This window comes from Martes martes (assembly GCF_963455335.1).
Source record: "Martes martes genome assembly, chromosome: 4".
In the NCBI taxonomy this organism is placed as follows: domain Eukaryota; kingdom Metazoa; phylum Chordata; class Mammalia; order Carnivora; family Mustelidae; genus Martes; species Martes martes.
The window spans coordinates 98558924-98573260 of NC_137891.1; the positions used below are offsets into that span (position 1 = coordinate 98558924).

At 52.0% G+C, this 14337-nt stretch overlaps 1 protein-coding gene across 1 annotated transcript in view; it reads right to left on the reverse strand.

Moving 5' to 3' along the window:
* Positions 1–4183: 4183 nt before the first annotated feature.
* KCNC4 (potassium voltage-gated channel subfamily C member 4) overlaps positions 4184–14337 on the reverse strand; it is a gene marked incomplete at both ends in the record, with an annotated part of 34221 nt that continues 24067 nt past the window's right edge. Inside the window, one exon of the mRNA XM_080799963.1 lies at positions 4184–4820. Coding sequence (XP_080656089.1) covers positions 4795–4820 — 26 coding nt within the window. The remainder of the gene's footprint in view (positions 4821–14337) is intronic.

A 14337-nucleotide genomic window follows, 5' to 3' on the forward strand; every position in this document is an offset into this window, starting at 1 on the left:
GTGACAGGTTGAATTACGTCCTAGTCTCCTTGGCAGGATTGGCAGCCAGCCCTCCCCCTACCCCACCTTCTTCTTCCCGGAATCGCTACATGTCATTCAATTAATCCTGCATTTCCCAGAGCAGGAAGCCATGCAGAGTTTAGCGAGATCTACGTGCCAGGGCTGTCCTCAAAAAGCGGGTACCGGTCCCAGCTCCTGCCCTGGCCTCCTCCCAGAGGCAAATGGGCCACAAGACAGACGGGGAGATGCTGCAGGGGCTTTGCAGGTCCGTGAAGATCCCACGAGGGAAGCCTCGGGTCAGAAGAGGCCGCCACTATGACCCTGACTGCCTTCCTGGGCTGCAGGGGCTCAGATCCTGTGGCTGGCTGGTTGCCTTGGAGCAGGGAAAAGGGGCTGGGCTCCTGGAAGCACCCCACCGCCTTCGGGCCATCTGGCTGAGTGAGAAAGAGGATGGCTCCACGCAACCCGATTCTCCTTTTTGGCAAAGCAGCTCCGGATCAGCCTGATGGGGGCATCCACTGTCTGAGGGAGGCTTCTCTGCGTCTGGTTCCCTCCTGGAAGTCTGCGGGCACAATAGAACCTTGACTCCCTCTGCTTGGATTATTTCTTCCTTTGCCTGAGGCCCTCGCTGTTCTCTGATTGCTTTTCTTTCCCTTCATCCTGGAGAAAGGATCCTGTGGTTACCTGTCACATAGTCACATAGTGGACCACCTGTCCCTGCTGGCAGCTCATGCAGGGCCTTGGAGCCAAACAGGCACTCCACAGACCCAAGACCCTGCTCGAACCCTTTGGGGGGACACGGGGACATCCTCTCTTGGACTGGAACGTCCCTGCCGAGTGCTGATCCTTTTCAGGGCTTCCCCTGAGATGTTTCTAACCACCCCTACTGTCTGCGTCAGGCTGCCCTCAGAGCCCCTCTGAAGACACCTTCAACACACGGGGTGCCAGCAGGGCCCTCCCCCCCCCCCCCCCCCCCGCTCTGTGGAAGAAGAAATAGCAGAGAAAACCAGCTGCTCAGGGACACCATTCCATGAAATAGCTGAGCCTACATTCTAGCAAGAAGCTGGTCACCTGGGCTGGGACCAGCCCCTCTGAACCTGTACAACCACCTCACAAGGTCTTCAGGAAGATTCAGCCCAACCATGGACACTCTAATGCTTTGAACAATAACATACAGATGTGTGATTTATTCAACACCTACTAGCAGGCTATACTGGCCCCAGGAGACTCCGAGCTGCCCCATCCCTTCCTGTATAGTGCTCCCTAGGTGCTCCTTCCTGTGGCCAGTCCTTAGATCACTGCCTGGAGCAGCCAGACAGCTCACCATCATGGGCTTGGTCTCTAAGACTCCCTAATGTGGGACACCCCCCATCCCTACCTTGGACCTATGCAGTTAGGAGAGGCAGCCTGGAGTGAGCAAGAACCCTGAACTGGGGACAGAAAAAGTAGCGTTAAATCTCCTCGTTTCCTTCGCATGCACAACAGGACAGAGTCCTGACGACTCATCTCCCAGGTTTGATGTGAGAACAATTTGAGTTAATGTCATCCTCACACTTTACAAATAATCATGAATGACCAAGTTGTTTAAATACTTCCCTCTCTCTTGGGCAAATAATCCCAAACCCTGGAGTTCAAATCCTGTTACTCTTTCTGCTACACATTTTCATGTTCATGGCCTGTGGTGCTTAAAGCCCTCTAAAGCAGCTCTCTAAGCCAAGCTGGTCCCTTGTGCAGCACGGGATACCGAGGTCCTGCAGGGACTCTGGCCAATGAGCTCCCCTACCTCGGGGGTGCTCCCCACTACCCTCTGGGTATGAGCAGCTGTCACCCTGGATACCTGGCTATTCTCTGTCACCTGTTACTGCCCCCCCCCCCACCCCCTGGCTGGCTCAGAGCAAGTTTGGGTCTGGTCATTGGGCCGGTGGGGCAAATGAAGGAAGGAGGGAAGGAATACTTGTGTTAAAGGTGTCACAAACAATTCCTCCCCTAGGGATGTGGTTTTCCTCGGGACATGAAATCTCTACCAACATTGAAAACTCCTCCTCCCCTTCCTTGGGCCAGCCACGCGGGCATATTTCTCTGAGAGGATAATTCCATCTCTTTCCCTGGGAGTTTCCAACCCCAAAATGGCTCAGACTTGCGCAGTGGTGCCAAATACGGCACACAAATTATTCTGAGCAACTCCCAGCCTGGTCTTACACGAATAGTGAAGTAGAAGAGGATAATTCTGGTTTTCTCTCCTTCGTGCCTGTCTTCCCTACTGTCATTGATTGAGTGAGTCACTCATTGATTCATTGATTCAAACTGTTCCCCGAGTGCCCGGCACTGGGAGGTTCAGGTGATGCGAAGGGACAGTGTGAACTGCGCCCCGGAGAGCATGTGGCCGGGAGGGGGTTCATACATAAACAGGTAACACAGAGGGCAGGGAGCCTAGTCGACAGAAGGGAGTCCAGGGAAGCTAGTGGGAGGGACCCATTCTGGGGTTGTAGCTGGGAAGATTTCTGGTGGACATAAGGCTGGAGCTGGGGCGTGTGGGCTTTAGCCAGTAAATAAGGGAGGCCTGGGGATATGGGAGGAGGAGGGGTAGGAGGCCAGGGGAAAGAGGAGCTTTGTCTGGGAACCGTCTGGAAGGCAGTGTTTCATTTGACCTGGGGAAAGGGGAGGTGATGACCCATTCTTCTGTGATTCCTGCTAGGATGTTAATTGGTTTTTGTTTTTGTTTTTGTTTTTTAAGATTTTATTTATTTATTTGAGAGACAATGGGAGAGGGAGAGCACAGGCAGGCATAGGGGCAGAGGGAGAAGCAGACTCTCCACCGAGCAGGGAACCCCGGGGAGAACTAAGGATCCCAGGACTCTGGGATCGTGACCTGAGCCGAAGGCAGACGTAACCACCCAGGCACCCCTAAGATGTTAACTGTTAATTAAAGAAAGCATTAGCCACCAAAAGCTTTAAACCGTGGCCCCTCTTTTTGAAGACCATATCTGTTTTCATTGCCTGCTGCCTGGGAAGAGCTTGACCTTGGAATCAAGCCGACCTGGGTTCAAAACTTGACTCACAGTCACTATCTGTCACCTTGAACAAGTCATTTAGTTTCTGGAATCTTCACTTTTTATAAACTGGAGACAATAATCTTCATCCCACAGGGTTGTGATGTGGATTAAACAAGATGTCATGTGGAAAGGGCCTAGCTCAGAGCTGGTACCACACAGGTGCTCAGAAATGTTGCTTTTACCTCAGCAAATTAAACAAGTACTACCCTACGATCCAGCAATCCCACTTCTAGGTATATACCCAGAAGAACTGAAATAGATCTCAAGGAGATATCTGTAGACCCATTATTCACAACAGGCAAAACATGGAAACAATCCAAATATTCATTAACACATGACCGGATAAAAAAAACGTGACACGCACACCAGACATGATGCTAAGCCAATTACCAAAGGACAAATACTGCATGATTCCACTTCTGTGAGGTCCGCACAGTAGTCAAGTTCATAGAGACAGACAGCAGAACCGTGGTTGTCAGGGGCTGGGAGGAGAAGGGAAAGGAGGGCGTTGTTGTTTAATGGACACAGGGATGATAGGAAAGTTCTGGAGATGGATGGTGGTGACAGATGGTACAACAATGTGAATGTACTTAATGCCCTCAAATGATACACTTAAATATAGTAAATTTTGTTATGTAATAAACATAATAAAAAATAAATAATAAAAAAATTTTCACAATGAAAAAAATGTTGCTGGGGCGCCTGGGTGGCTCAGTGGGTTAAAGCCTCTGCCTTTGGCTCGGATCATGATCCCGGGGTCCTGGGAATGAGCCCTGCGTTGGGCTCTCGGCTCAGTGGGGAGCCTGCTTCCCTCTCTCTCTCTGCCTGCCTCTCTGCCTACTTGTGATCTCTGTCTGTCAAATAAATAAACAAATAAATAAATCTTTAAAAATAAATAAGTAAATAAATAAATCCCTACCAGACAAAAATCTACAAGTTAAGGGGCACCCGTGTGGCTCAGTCAGTTAAGCGTGTGCCTTTGGCTCAGGTCATGATCCCAGGGTTCTGGGATTGAGTCCTGCATCAGGCTCTCTGCTCAGCGGGGAGCCTGGTTCTCCATCTCCCTCTTCTGCAACCTCTGCTTGTCAGATAAAATAATAAAATCTTTTTAAAAATCTACAAGTTAACATGCAACTTGACAGTCTGAGTTCTTTATTAGTAAAGGCAAATGACAAAGTCAAACAATGAAACACTCTTCTTCAACAGCACTGTCCCCTAGATCTATAACACAAGCCATGTGTGTGATTTAAATTTTTCCAGTAGCCACATTAAAAAGTAAAACTGAACTGGAGAAATTAATGTTAATAATACATTTTGTTTGACCCAATGTGTCCTAAATATTGTCATTTGAACCTGTGGCATTCACACTTAAATGTCAAGTGTTCAAAAGTCCTATGCTGATAGCAACAGTTCTAGAAAATCAAGAAGTCCTTATGTAGGTCTATTAAACAAAGCTTCACTATGACATTGCAGGTATATACAGTCATCCTTCTGGCCTTTTTTAAATTTTGGATAATTTTCCCTAATATATTTACTATCCTAGTATCTACACAGGTCCCTTGGCCGAGTTAGCAGAAGTACAGAAAAGGTGAGTCCGAGCTATGACTCTTTAAAAGGTGGCCAGGTAAATACCTAGTGTGAAGAAATGCTCTCATAAAGGTGTCTCAGGGGCTGTGAGGGCCCAGAGTTCTGCTGGTGGGCTGCGCAGATCAGGAAAGACTTCACCAAAGATGAGTAGTTTTCACAAGGTGGAGCGAGAGGGGGTCACTGTAAGGAAAGGGAAGAATGTGACCAAACGTAGGACAGGGTACAAGTTGGAAGAACACTGCTACTTGGGTGTGTGGGGAGGGACGGTCAGGGACTGAGGCTTGATGGGCCAGATGGTCTTGGGCATCTCACTTTTATCTGACAGGGAACCATAGCAGGGTTTTCAGAAACGGAGGGATATGGCCAGACTTGTCTTTCAGGAAGACCTTTCAAGAAGGTGTTGGAATCTCCCAATTTTTTCCCCTCTCATTACCCCTGTGGTGAATAGGGATGACGTCTGCATCAAGGTTGGTAGCTAAAAATATTTCCTAGGCATCAAATTACAGATGCGATGCCCAGATTCAGAGCGAAGAAAGCACTGACAAAAAGGCCAAGGTGGTTTCCGAGGTCAGAACAGAGTTGAGATTCCTTCTGGGATCTAAGGAAGGGTGTAGATGGCTTTTATGGATTAATGGCTTAGTAGCTGATACCCTGGCAGCCTTTGGGGCCAGGTGAGTACAAAGTAAGAAGAATCTCAGCTTGGCATTAACACAGCACTGGCCAAGTGAGACAAGCAAGGGCACAGCCTTGGGTTATGTTTTGCTTTTTTTTTTTTTTTAAAGAATTATTTATTTATTTTAGAGAGCGGGAGTAGGAGGAGGGGCAGAGGGAAAGAATCTCAAGCAGACTTTCTGTTGAGCGCAGAGCCCAACACATGAGTCAATCTCAAGACCCTGAGATCACGACCCGAGTGGAAATCATAAGTCAGGCACTCAGCTGACCGAGCCACCCAGTTGCCCCGATCGCTATCGTCTGGATGGAGATAAGAGGTGGCTTTGATTTCTCTTGCCCTTTACAACTGAGAAGCTCAGAGTACTTGATGGGCATTCTCGGAGATGCTGGTCTCTTGTCTCGGCGAGAGGAGGCTCACACAAGGGCAAGGAAAGCTGGAAGAGTCACAAATGGTACAAGGAACCAAGAGGAACTCCTGAATTTTCTGAAAAACCCTCTTTGGTCCCCCAGCGCATCAGTGTCAGAGAAAAGGAAGCTAACTTGTTTTACTTCTTGTTCTACATGAAGTGCGTAGAACAAGCCGCTCTAGTCCAAGAGCCTGCAGCCCAGAGGAAGGGGAGAGGCAGTGGAGTGAAGGGGAGAGTTCAGGATGGCTCTACATTCAATGTCTCTCTTGGTGGCATATGCAGTGGGGGTGGGGGGGTCGAAGAGTCTTAAATCAGCTTCCTTATGGCTGATGTGTTTCTAAGCATCCAGTTTGGGAAAGCAATGGACACTGGGGGCCCATTTCCACTTGGGGTTTTATATATAATCACCATGTCCAGGACTAACCACCCAGTTGAAACAGGAAAATTCTTAGAGATAAGACTTCCTCCTTGCTTGTTGCCATGAACTGATCTCCAACAGGGGCTTCGTGGGAATGCCTTCTGATGAAAACTGGAGCGCAGAGCAGCAGAGGAAACAGAGTCAGAAGTTGGGGAATGGACCCACACCTGCCGGCTCCCAGGCTCCTAAGCCTTCCTCTCTTCATCCACCCCCAGAGCTAACCCCTCGGCCCCAGCACCTCCTGGAGAGGCCTGTGTTCTTTCTCTCCAGTTTAGGTCTCCCGAAACATCCTCTAGTGGAGTCTACCTGCTCAGTTTTGAAAGGTTCCTCAGTGTTCATCCAGGAAGGAAGAGAGAGAGGAAGGAAGGAAGTTAAGCTTTATGAAATATGTCAGGTACCGGGCTAAGCAGCCAGGACATGGGATCTTATTCGAGACTTGGGAGAACCTGCTAAGGTGGGCAGTATTATCCCCAATTTGACAAAGGCAGCTGCTCAGCAAGCAAGTGGCCAAAGATAGCATAGCCAGTGGTAATTGCAAAGCTAGAGCTCTGGCTCCCCGGTTCTTTCCTGTCCACGTTCGTCCCAAGGAGAGTTGAGCTGAACTCCAGAGAAATCCGTGATGGAGCAAAAGCCCCAGAGTGAGGAGGACTAAAAGGAGTCTCCAGGGGTCACCTGGCTCCAGCTATTTTCATAGTCTGTGCTGGCCCTACCTCTAACTTCCAGACTACTTCTCAGGGCATCTGAGGACAGCTCAGAACCTCTCCTGTGGGATGTAACATTCAAACAGCTTTGGCAGCAACTTCAGGGGGCTCAAGGGCCCTGAGAGTCAGCAAATGGTCTTTGAGACCCAAGAGTCTCCCTAGGAGCCTAGGTGGGAAGGCGTGCCAGGGTCTGGAAGGGTGGAGGGAGATGGAACAGCACTATGGGGGTGGGGCGGGGCGGGGGTGAGGAGCAGAGACTAGGCTGCCACTGACAGCCAGGGCAAGAGTCCCGTGGCAGAGCCCCAGGTGGGCAATGCCCCTCCTGGGGTGAAGTGTGCTGGCATCAGGTGAGGCCACCAAAAGGCATCATGGAGCCCTGGGGTGCTAAGAGAGACAGGGTCCCCCAGGCCAGTCCCGGCCCATCCCAGAAGTGGGTTTTGTTCTAACAAGGGAAAGTGGTATCCAATGACACAGCTCAGAGTCCTAAGCCTCCATTCGGAGAGCGAGAGCGGATTAAGATTTCTTCCCCTGAAGCCAGACGTGTCCACGGTTACAATAAAAATCCGGGAGCAGTCTTGGTCTCTGAGTAACTGAAGCCTCCCACTTGCCAAGGATGGGGTGGCGTCAGGCTAACCCAACCAGCAAGGCAGCCTGTTAAAAATAATGCTTACGTAAAGAAAACACCCTCGGAAAAAGAAGCCTGAGTAATCTGGGCGGGCTGGAATAAAGGCCTCCTGTTCTGACCTACCTCTGAGATGAAATGATCTATTTCTTCCTCGAATTGCTCCCCCAGTTCTGTTCATTCACGTGCTTGCTCAGCAGACACCCAAACAGTGTTTTGGGTTTGCCCAGCTGTTCTATTTCCAGCCTGTTGAGTTCATTTTAGGTCCCACAGTCGGGGATTGGTCCCTCCTGCTTCTCCCTCCTCCCCTCCTCCCCTCCCGGCATTTTCTCACTCCTCCCGCCATGCTTCCCCTCCCACTCCTCCATCCTCCACCCTTCCTCTCTGCCCCCAATCCTTTTCCTCCCCGTCCCTCTCGCCCCCCCTCCTTCTCCAGGATCCCTCCTTTCTGCCTCTCCTCTAGCGCTTTCTCCTGCCTACTCGCTCTTTGGCTCCCATTCCCCATAGCTTGCAGGTGTGTGTGGATAAGACTTGGGGGACAGGGAGAGGGCAGGCAGCTTGGTGGGCTCTCCCATCTCACTGCCTTGGGAAGGACATACACAGGAGCTCCTGGGTCACCAAGAGGGAAATGGCCACCCCAGCTGGTCATCTCATGAGCATTTCCGACCCAGGGCCCCGCATCATGCTGGATGGTCTTCGTCCCGTCACCCCACAGTGAATGGCCCTAGCAAGGATTTCTGGAAGAGGGTTTCTAGTCGGGCCCACCAAGCCCTACTCCCCTGATTGTCTAAGTATAAATGGGGGACATGCCCAGAGCACCATCCGCCCGGCTGAGTCTGGCTAGCTGTTTCGTGCCTTACACCTCTGTGTATCCTCCCAGGGCAACCTCCAGGAGATGCCTCATTTCACAGGCAGGGGGACAGCGCCCAGGGAGGTTAAGTCATTTACTCGGTGTCACACAGGTCACAAGCAGCAAAGCCGTGGGGGGGGGCAAAATTCTGGGTGTGGGCAGTTAATGGGTGACAGCGGTGGCTCCAGAGCCAAGCGGGCCAGCTTCAACCTGTGGCTGCGTGTGGCCACAGAGCCAGTGGCCAGGGGTGTGGGGGCCAGAGCCAGGCGGAATGGGTTTGGGTCAAAATCGGCATGGGCAATCTATTTGTGAGATCTCTGTCAGGCTAACCTCTGTGCCTTGGTTCCTTATCTGTAAAACGGAAGTGATTAAAAGAGCCCTCACCTCCTGGGTCTCCTCTGAGGATTCATCCACATAGAAGGCTCAGAACAACACATGGCCGGTTACCCACTCAATGTGAGCTCTTACTATTTCCAGAGGCATCTGCTCTCCTCTTCTGGAGGAACACCCCAACCCCTGAGAGAAGGTCAGAGGAATGATAAACTTTCACCTCAGGTAGTACTCTAGGGGTTCCAGAAGACTCTTCTACCCACTTCCTCATTTAACCTTCATGCCTCCCTTGGATGAAGGTAGGGATGGTTGAATTCCCATTTCACAGATGTGGAAACTGAAGCCAAGCAATGACCTGGGACTGGCCCCGGCTCCTGTGGGAACAATCATCACCAGTCTCTCTCTCTCTATGGCCCATGCCGGCAGCAGGGATTTTGCCCAAATTGGCACTCAGAGAGTTGGAGAGGGCCGGAAGCTCCTAAAAGAACACTCTCGTGAAGACTGAGCAGCGGGAAGATGGAGAAGGGAAGAACCCGGGATGTAAGCCCTTAGCCATCCTAGGTAGACTCCATGACAGCCAGTCTGAAGCCATTAGCCCCAGGAGAGAAAGGCCCAGGTGGTCAGACCCTGGGAAGTGGAGGGGAGTCAGGGCTGTGGTTGGGGGCTCTGATGGCAGGAAGGGAGACTTGGTTGGCACACGGGGGTGAGGTGGAAGAGGGAGAGGCCCAGCATCCCAGGGAATTGTTCTGGACAAATTCTGAGACCAGGCATGGGCTAGAATGACAGGTGCGCATGAGGAAAGTCAGCAGCAGGGAGCTAATTCATTCCCTGTCTGCTCATGCATTCATCATGGAGCTCCCAGCACTGAGCAGGGGCTGGAGAGAAGAGCGTTAATAAATGAAACACCCATAAATGAGCAAACAGGCAACAAGTTATACCAGTGCTAAGTACTACACTGGCGGGGGGAGGGTGTACAAGGTACTGTGAGGCTATAAAGGAAGAGTCCAGAAACTCTCCGAGAAGGTGACAGTTGAGTGGACCTTGAGGGATGAATAAGTGTTTGCTAGGCAGAGGACTCAACACTGGAATATGGAAGGGGGTCAAAAAGGAGAGAGAAGGTCTTCTAGACAGAGGCAGCTTCTACTGCATATCACTTCTAATTTCACTTTTGCGCTCCATTTTCTCTTTTATTAGTCAAAGCGAAGCCAGAACTCCTTGTAGAACCTTGGCGTCTAATTTGATTCACATAAGGAGTTCCTGCTTTCTTCTCTGATCAAAACAAACAAAAAAACAAAAAAACTACCCTGCTTGGAACTCTCCAGACTCCCATATAATAGAGAAGGGGGCTCTTACTCCATAAGTTGAGAGGAAGTCTAGTAATCCTGCGTCCTGGGAAATAAAATATATGTGAACCCTAATTTATACTAGAGTGTGGATGACTGGCACAAGGTACTTTTTTGATCCATAGATGACACCATGAAGAGAGGGCAAAGAGAACAGAAGACCCCTGGAAATGTGTGTGTTTGAGATGCAGATAAAGGGGTGGCGTTTAGTGAGGGTAGAGAAAAACCCAGGAAGAGAGATGGAGGATTCTAGAAACCAATTTTTCAGTTCTGTCCAGAGAAATTAGGTAGTCACAGTCCAGCACACTGAGGCCCAGAGGGAAAGTGGTACCACTGGGGCCTTCTTCCATACACCCTACCCTCATTATCCTATCCCCAGGCTCCCCAGGAGCTGGTTGCCACCTCTAGGGGTGTCCTGAGAGAAATGAGGTCCCTAATCGATCTGCCAGGAGTACAAACAGTGTTGTCCCTCAGGGGAGGAGACAGTCCTGAGGCATGAGGTCGGATGCAGCTGGGATATTGGGAAGGCGGCTAGTTCTGACTCCTGTTTTTTGGTGCTGTGGGCTTCTCTAGTCCACGGGCCCCCAGGCTGGCCATCTAGTGGCCTAGGAAGGGTGAGGATCCTGTGGCAGCTTCTCCGCACTGAGAGTGGTGGCAGCGACAACGACGATGAAGCTCTCTCTCCATAGCAACCTGGCAGCCGCCCCCCCAAGGGAGGGCCACCATGGCAACAGCTAGTCCAGGAACAGCTCCTCTGGGCTTCCTGGGCCTCCTGGGCTCACCCTTGGTCTTCCCAAAGGGCAGCTGGCCAGGCCTGGGCCAGGTGGGACACCTTCTCTCTGAGCCCCTCTTGGGTGAAGTCTGAGGGCATGGAGAAAAGCCTGTTTTTGTGTGTTTCTCTTGGTTATATGATTTGAACATTTGATCACTGATCATTGAATTTGCAGCAACTGTCCTTGGACCTGGGGCCTACAGGTAAGAAACTGGAGGGGCCAGGGAGGTGGTGAGGGGGTCTCTAGGGATATTCGGAATGGAGTTGCCCCCGGGTTAAGGAATCCCAGGCTCTGGTCCCTACAGAGGTCCCTTCAGGGGTAGTCATACCCCAGTGGCCCCAAGCTCTTGAGCTGAAGGCTCAGGATGTCCCTGGAGGAACACTGCCAGCCCACCCAGGGACCTGAGCTGGACCAGGAGGTTCAGAGTTCCAGAAAGAGCGCATGCCGGGAGGCAGACTGGCTTGAGGGCCACGCTGGCCCACGCAACTCGTGTTCTTTCCCTCTTCCACACATCCAACTTTTGTCCCCTCCAGCCTTGTCTTCCTTCCTTCACTCCCCCGTTCCAGGGGGAGCACTTACCATGCAAGGTGTGCCCCCTTCCCCAGGGGAGCCAAGGTGAATGGGCTCCCTCGGGTAGCTCACTGGTGGGGGAGGGGGTTTGCACAAATTCCCCAAACTGCAGGTGGAAGCCAAGTTCCAGAAGGGAGAGCAGGAAGAGCTCTGAGAGCTCTCCTCTCAGCCTCCCTCTCTCTCAGCCCTCCTCATTATTCTGACAGTTTCTCAGGCAGGAAATGCATAATGTAAAGAGAAGAGCTTTCACGTTCCTCCCCAAGGACTCCCAGGAATGCCCTAGAAGGGAGGTGCAGAAGCCAGCTGGAAACAGCTTGGAGGAAAAGGAGAGGGTGTAGTTCGGCGGCTGCTCATGGCCCGGCCAGGTCTGCCCGTTCATTCATTCATATAATATTTATGGAGCCCCTAGCACTGTGCTGGGCCCCAGGTACTTACAGGGAGGCAGGCAACAGACAAATAGGTCGGTCCAAAGCGTGCTAAGCCCCTGGGGGAAAAGGAGCCTGCTACAGTGGTAGGAGACAGCACAGGGCACTGGAGGGGGCCACTAAGAAGTGACATTTAAAGTCAGAGCAGAGGGATGAGAACTCAGCCTGGCAAAAGGAGTCTGGGAAGGTGGGCACAGTATTCCACTAAAGCTGGAAGAGATGGTATGTGTAAGAAAGGCTCAGCGGCTAAGAGGGGAGAAGCCTGGGGGACAGGGCAGAGGCTGGAAGGGGCCTGAGGAGCCACAGGCCCTTGAGGTCCCTCCCCCCCTTACCTTGACAGAGTTCAGATTTTATTCAGATGCAGTGGGACCATGAAAGCCACAGAGGGTTTAAGCCGGGGGGACGGGATCCCTGTGTCCAATTTAAGAAGCCCTATCTCACTGCTGGGAGGAGATGGGCTTATAGGAAGGCAGCTGGGAGCCAGCAAGGAAGAGTGAGGGATGGAGGGCTTGTGAGGTATATTTCAGAGGGAGGAATGATGGGACCATAAGGGGCTGGCATGAGGGTGGGAGAGATCTTTACTGGTCTTTTGTGACACAAACATGAGCCCCCTGAGGGCAGGGGTCCTGCTGGCTTGGTTCCCTGCCGGTGCCCCAGGATGCGGTACCGGCTTAATGTGTGGTGAGTGAGTGAGTGAATTCAGGTTCGAGAGGGAAGGGTTAACAACGACACCCCAGTTTCTGGCTCAGACTGGGGAGGTGGAGAACTTGTGGTAGCACACGGAGGGGAGAGCCGTGAACTCAGAGCCCAGTGTTGGGTGGGCGAGGGGGGGCCTGAGCGGGCAGGGTGAGTGTGTGGAGAGTAGGAAGGGGAGGGCCACTGATGTGCACCCGGCATGGGCCGGGAATAGAAGAAAAGCTCACTGTGTGTCTGTCCAGTGAACAAATAGAGTTGAGAGTTCTGGGCCCAACCTACCAACGTGGCCGTTGCCAGATCCTGGAAGGTGTTTCAGACCGTAGGTGTGGACAAGATAGATCACCTAAGGGAGAGTGAGTAGAGAGAGAAAGGAAGGGACCTCCTCTGACCACCCCCTCTCCCCACACCAGGAATTGCTGAGGTAGGGAAGCAGGGACCCTAACTCAGCAAAAAGCAGAGCCCTGAAGTTTGGGGAGCCTCTTAGGGAATAGCCCTGAAGGCAGGTATATATGGTGCCCGGGGGTGAGGGTGGGGGTAGGGTGGCAGGCTGGTCCCTCAGCGCCATGAGGAAAGAAGCTTCCAGCACCAATAGCCAAAGGCCAACGACCCCTCTGACCTGGAGACCCAACAGCTCTCCTCCTGTCTCCCTCTCCTCAGCCCATGATGCTATGGTCAGGCCCAGCTGAGGCTCCCCAGGAGAGAGCAGGTCCCAGCGTCCCTGGCAGCTCTTGTAGCCTTTAGAGAAACGCTGTCCAGGGCTCAGGTGTGGTGACCACAGCCCCAAGTGACTGGGCCAGTTCATGGGCCACCTGTTGTGTCGATCCCACAAAGGCTGAGAGCCTGGCAAGGAAGGCAGGTCCTCATGGTGACCTGTCATGGTGACCTGTCAGAGCCCCAGGAGGCTGTAGGGGTGGGGACTGGCTACACGTCGTCAACCCGAGCCCAGGGTGTCAACCAAGTCATCGGCTCAGACGCCCCACAAATGCCAGTCCCTGCCCTGGCAGGCAGCCATGATTGGCTAGAAAGAGGCAAACAGAGAGTCTACCAGGGAGTTCCCCACCAGAGTAAAGAGCTGGGAGGAAAATCATGCTGGGAGAGGAGTTCATCCGAGTCCTGTTAGGAAGATCTGGGCTCCAGACCTGCCTGCCCCACTATGGAGCTGCAGGGTGCCACCCCCAAGCCCCCAGGCAGAACATGTGAGAACCGGAAGAGGTCTTCTAATTCAACCTTCCACGCCCAGCAGATATTCTTCCCACGAACCCTGGCACGTGACCACCCAGGATCTCTCCAGACATTTCCAGAAACGGGGACCTCATACCCACAGGGCAGGCCATTCCTGTTTGGCAGTTGCTAGAAAGCTTCCCTTTTCCTTAAGGTCTGGAAGGACCCAATTGCCAGTGTCACCAATTAACAGTGTCACCCCAAGGAGGAGCGTAGGACTAGGGGAGGGGGACGGGGCCTTCCTTCCCTGTTGATTTGATACGGGGTGCTTTTAATACAGTGCATGAAATTTGTTAATAGCAAGGAAAACAAAAAGTCAGGTTCTTCTTTATTTGACCCCAATCTGTCCTCCTAACATTTCCATCTTTTGGTCCTAGGTCTGCTCTCTGGGATCAGAAAATAAGCTAAACCCATTTCCCCTTGGATAGGAATCCCATTTCTTCTCCAGGCAGAGCCACTCCTGCTGTAACTTGGTCTCCAGATCAGACCTTATCCCAGTCAGCCCCTTCTGAGCCTCAGACAATAAAACCCAGTGGATTGCAGAGGAAGGAACCAATTCCGAGTTGGGAATCATGCTAATTAATTAATGACATCCCCTTTTATGTGTGTGTGTGTTGAGGGGGAGGGGGAGTACCACCAGATCCCTCACTTCCTCAGTCCTCGGTTATC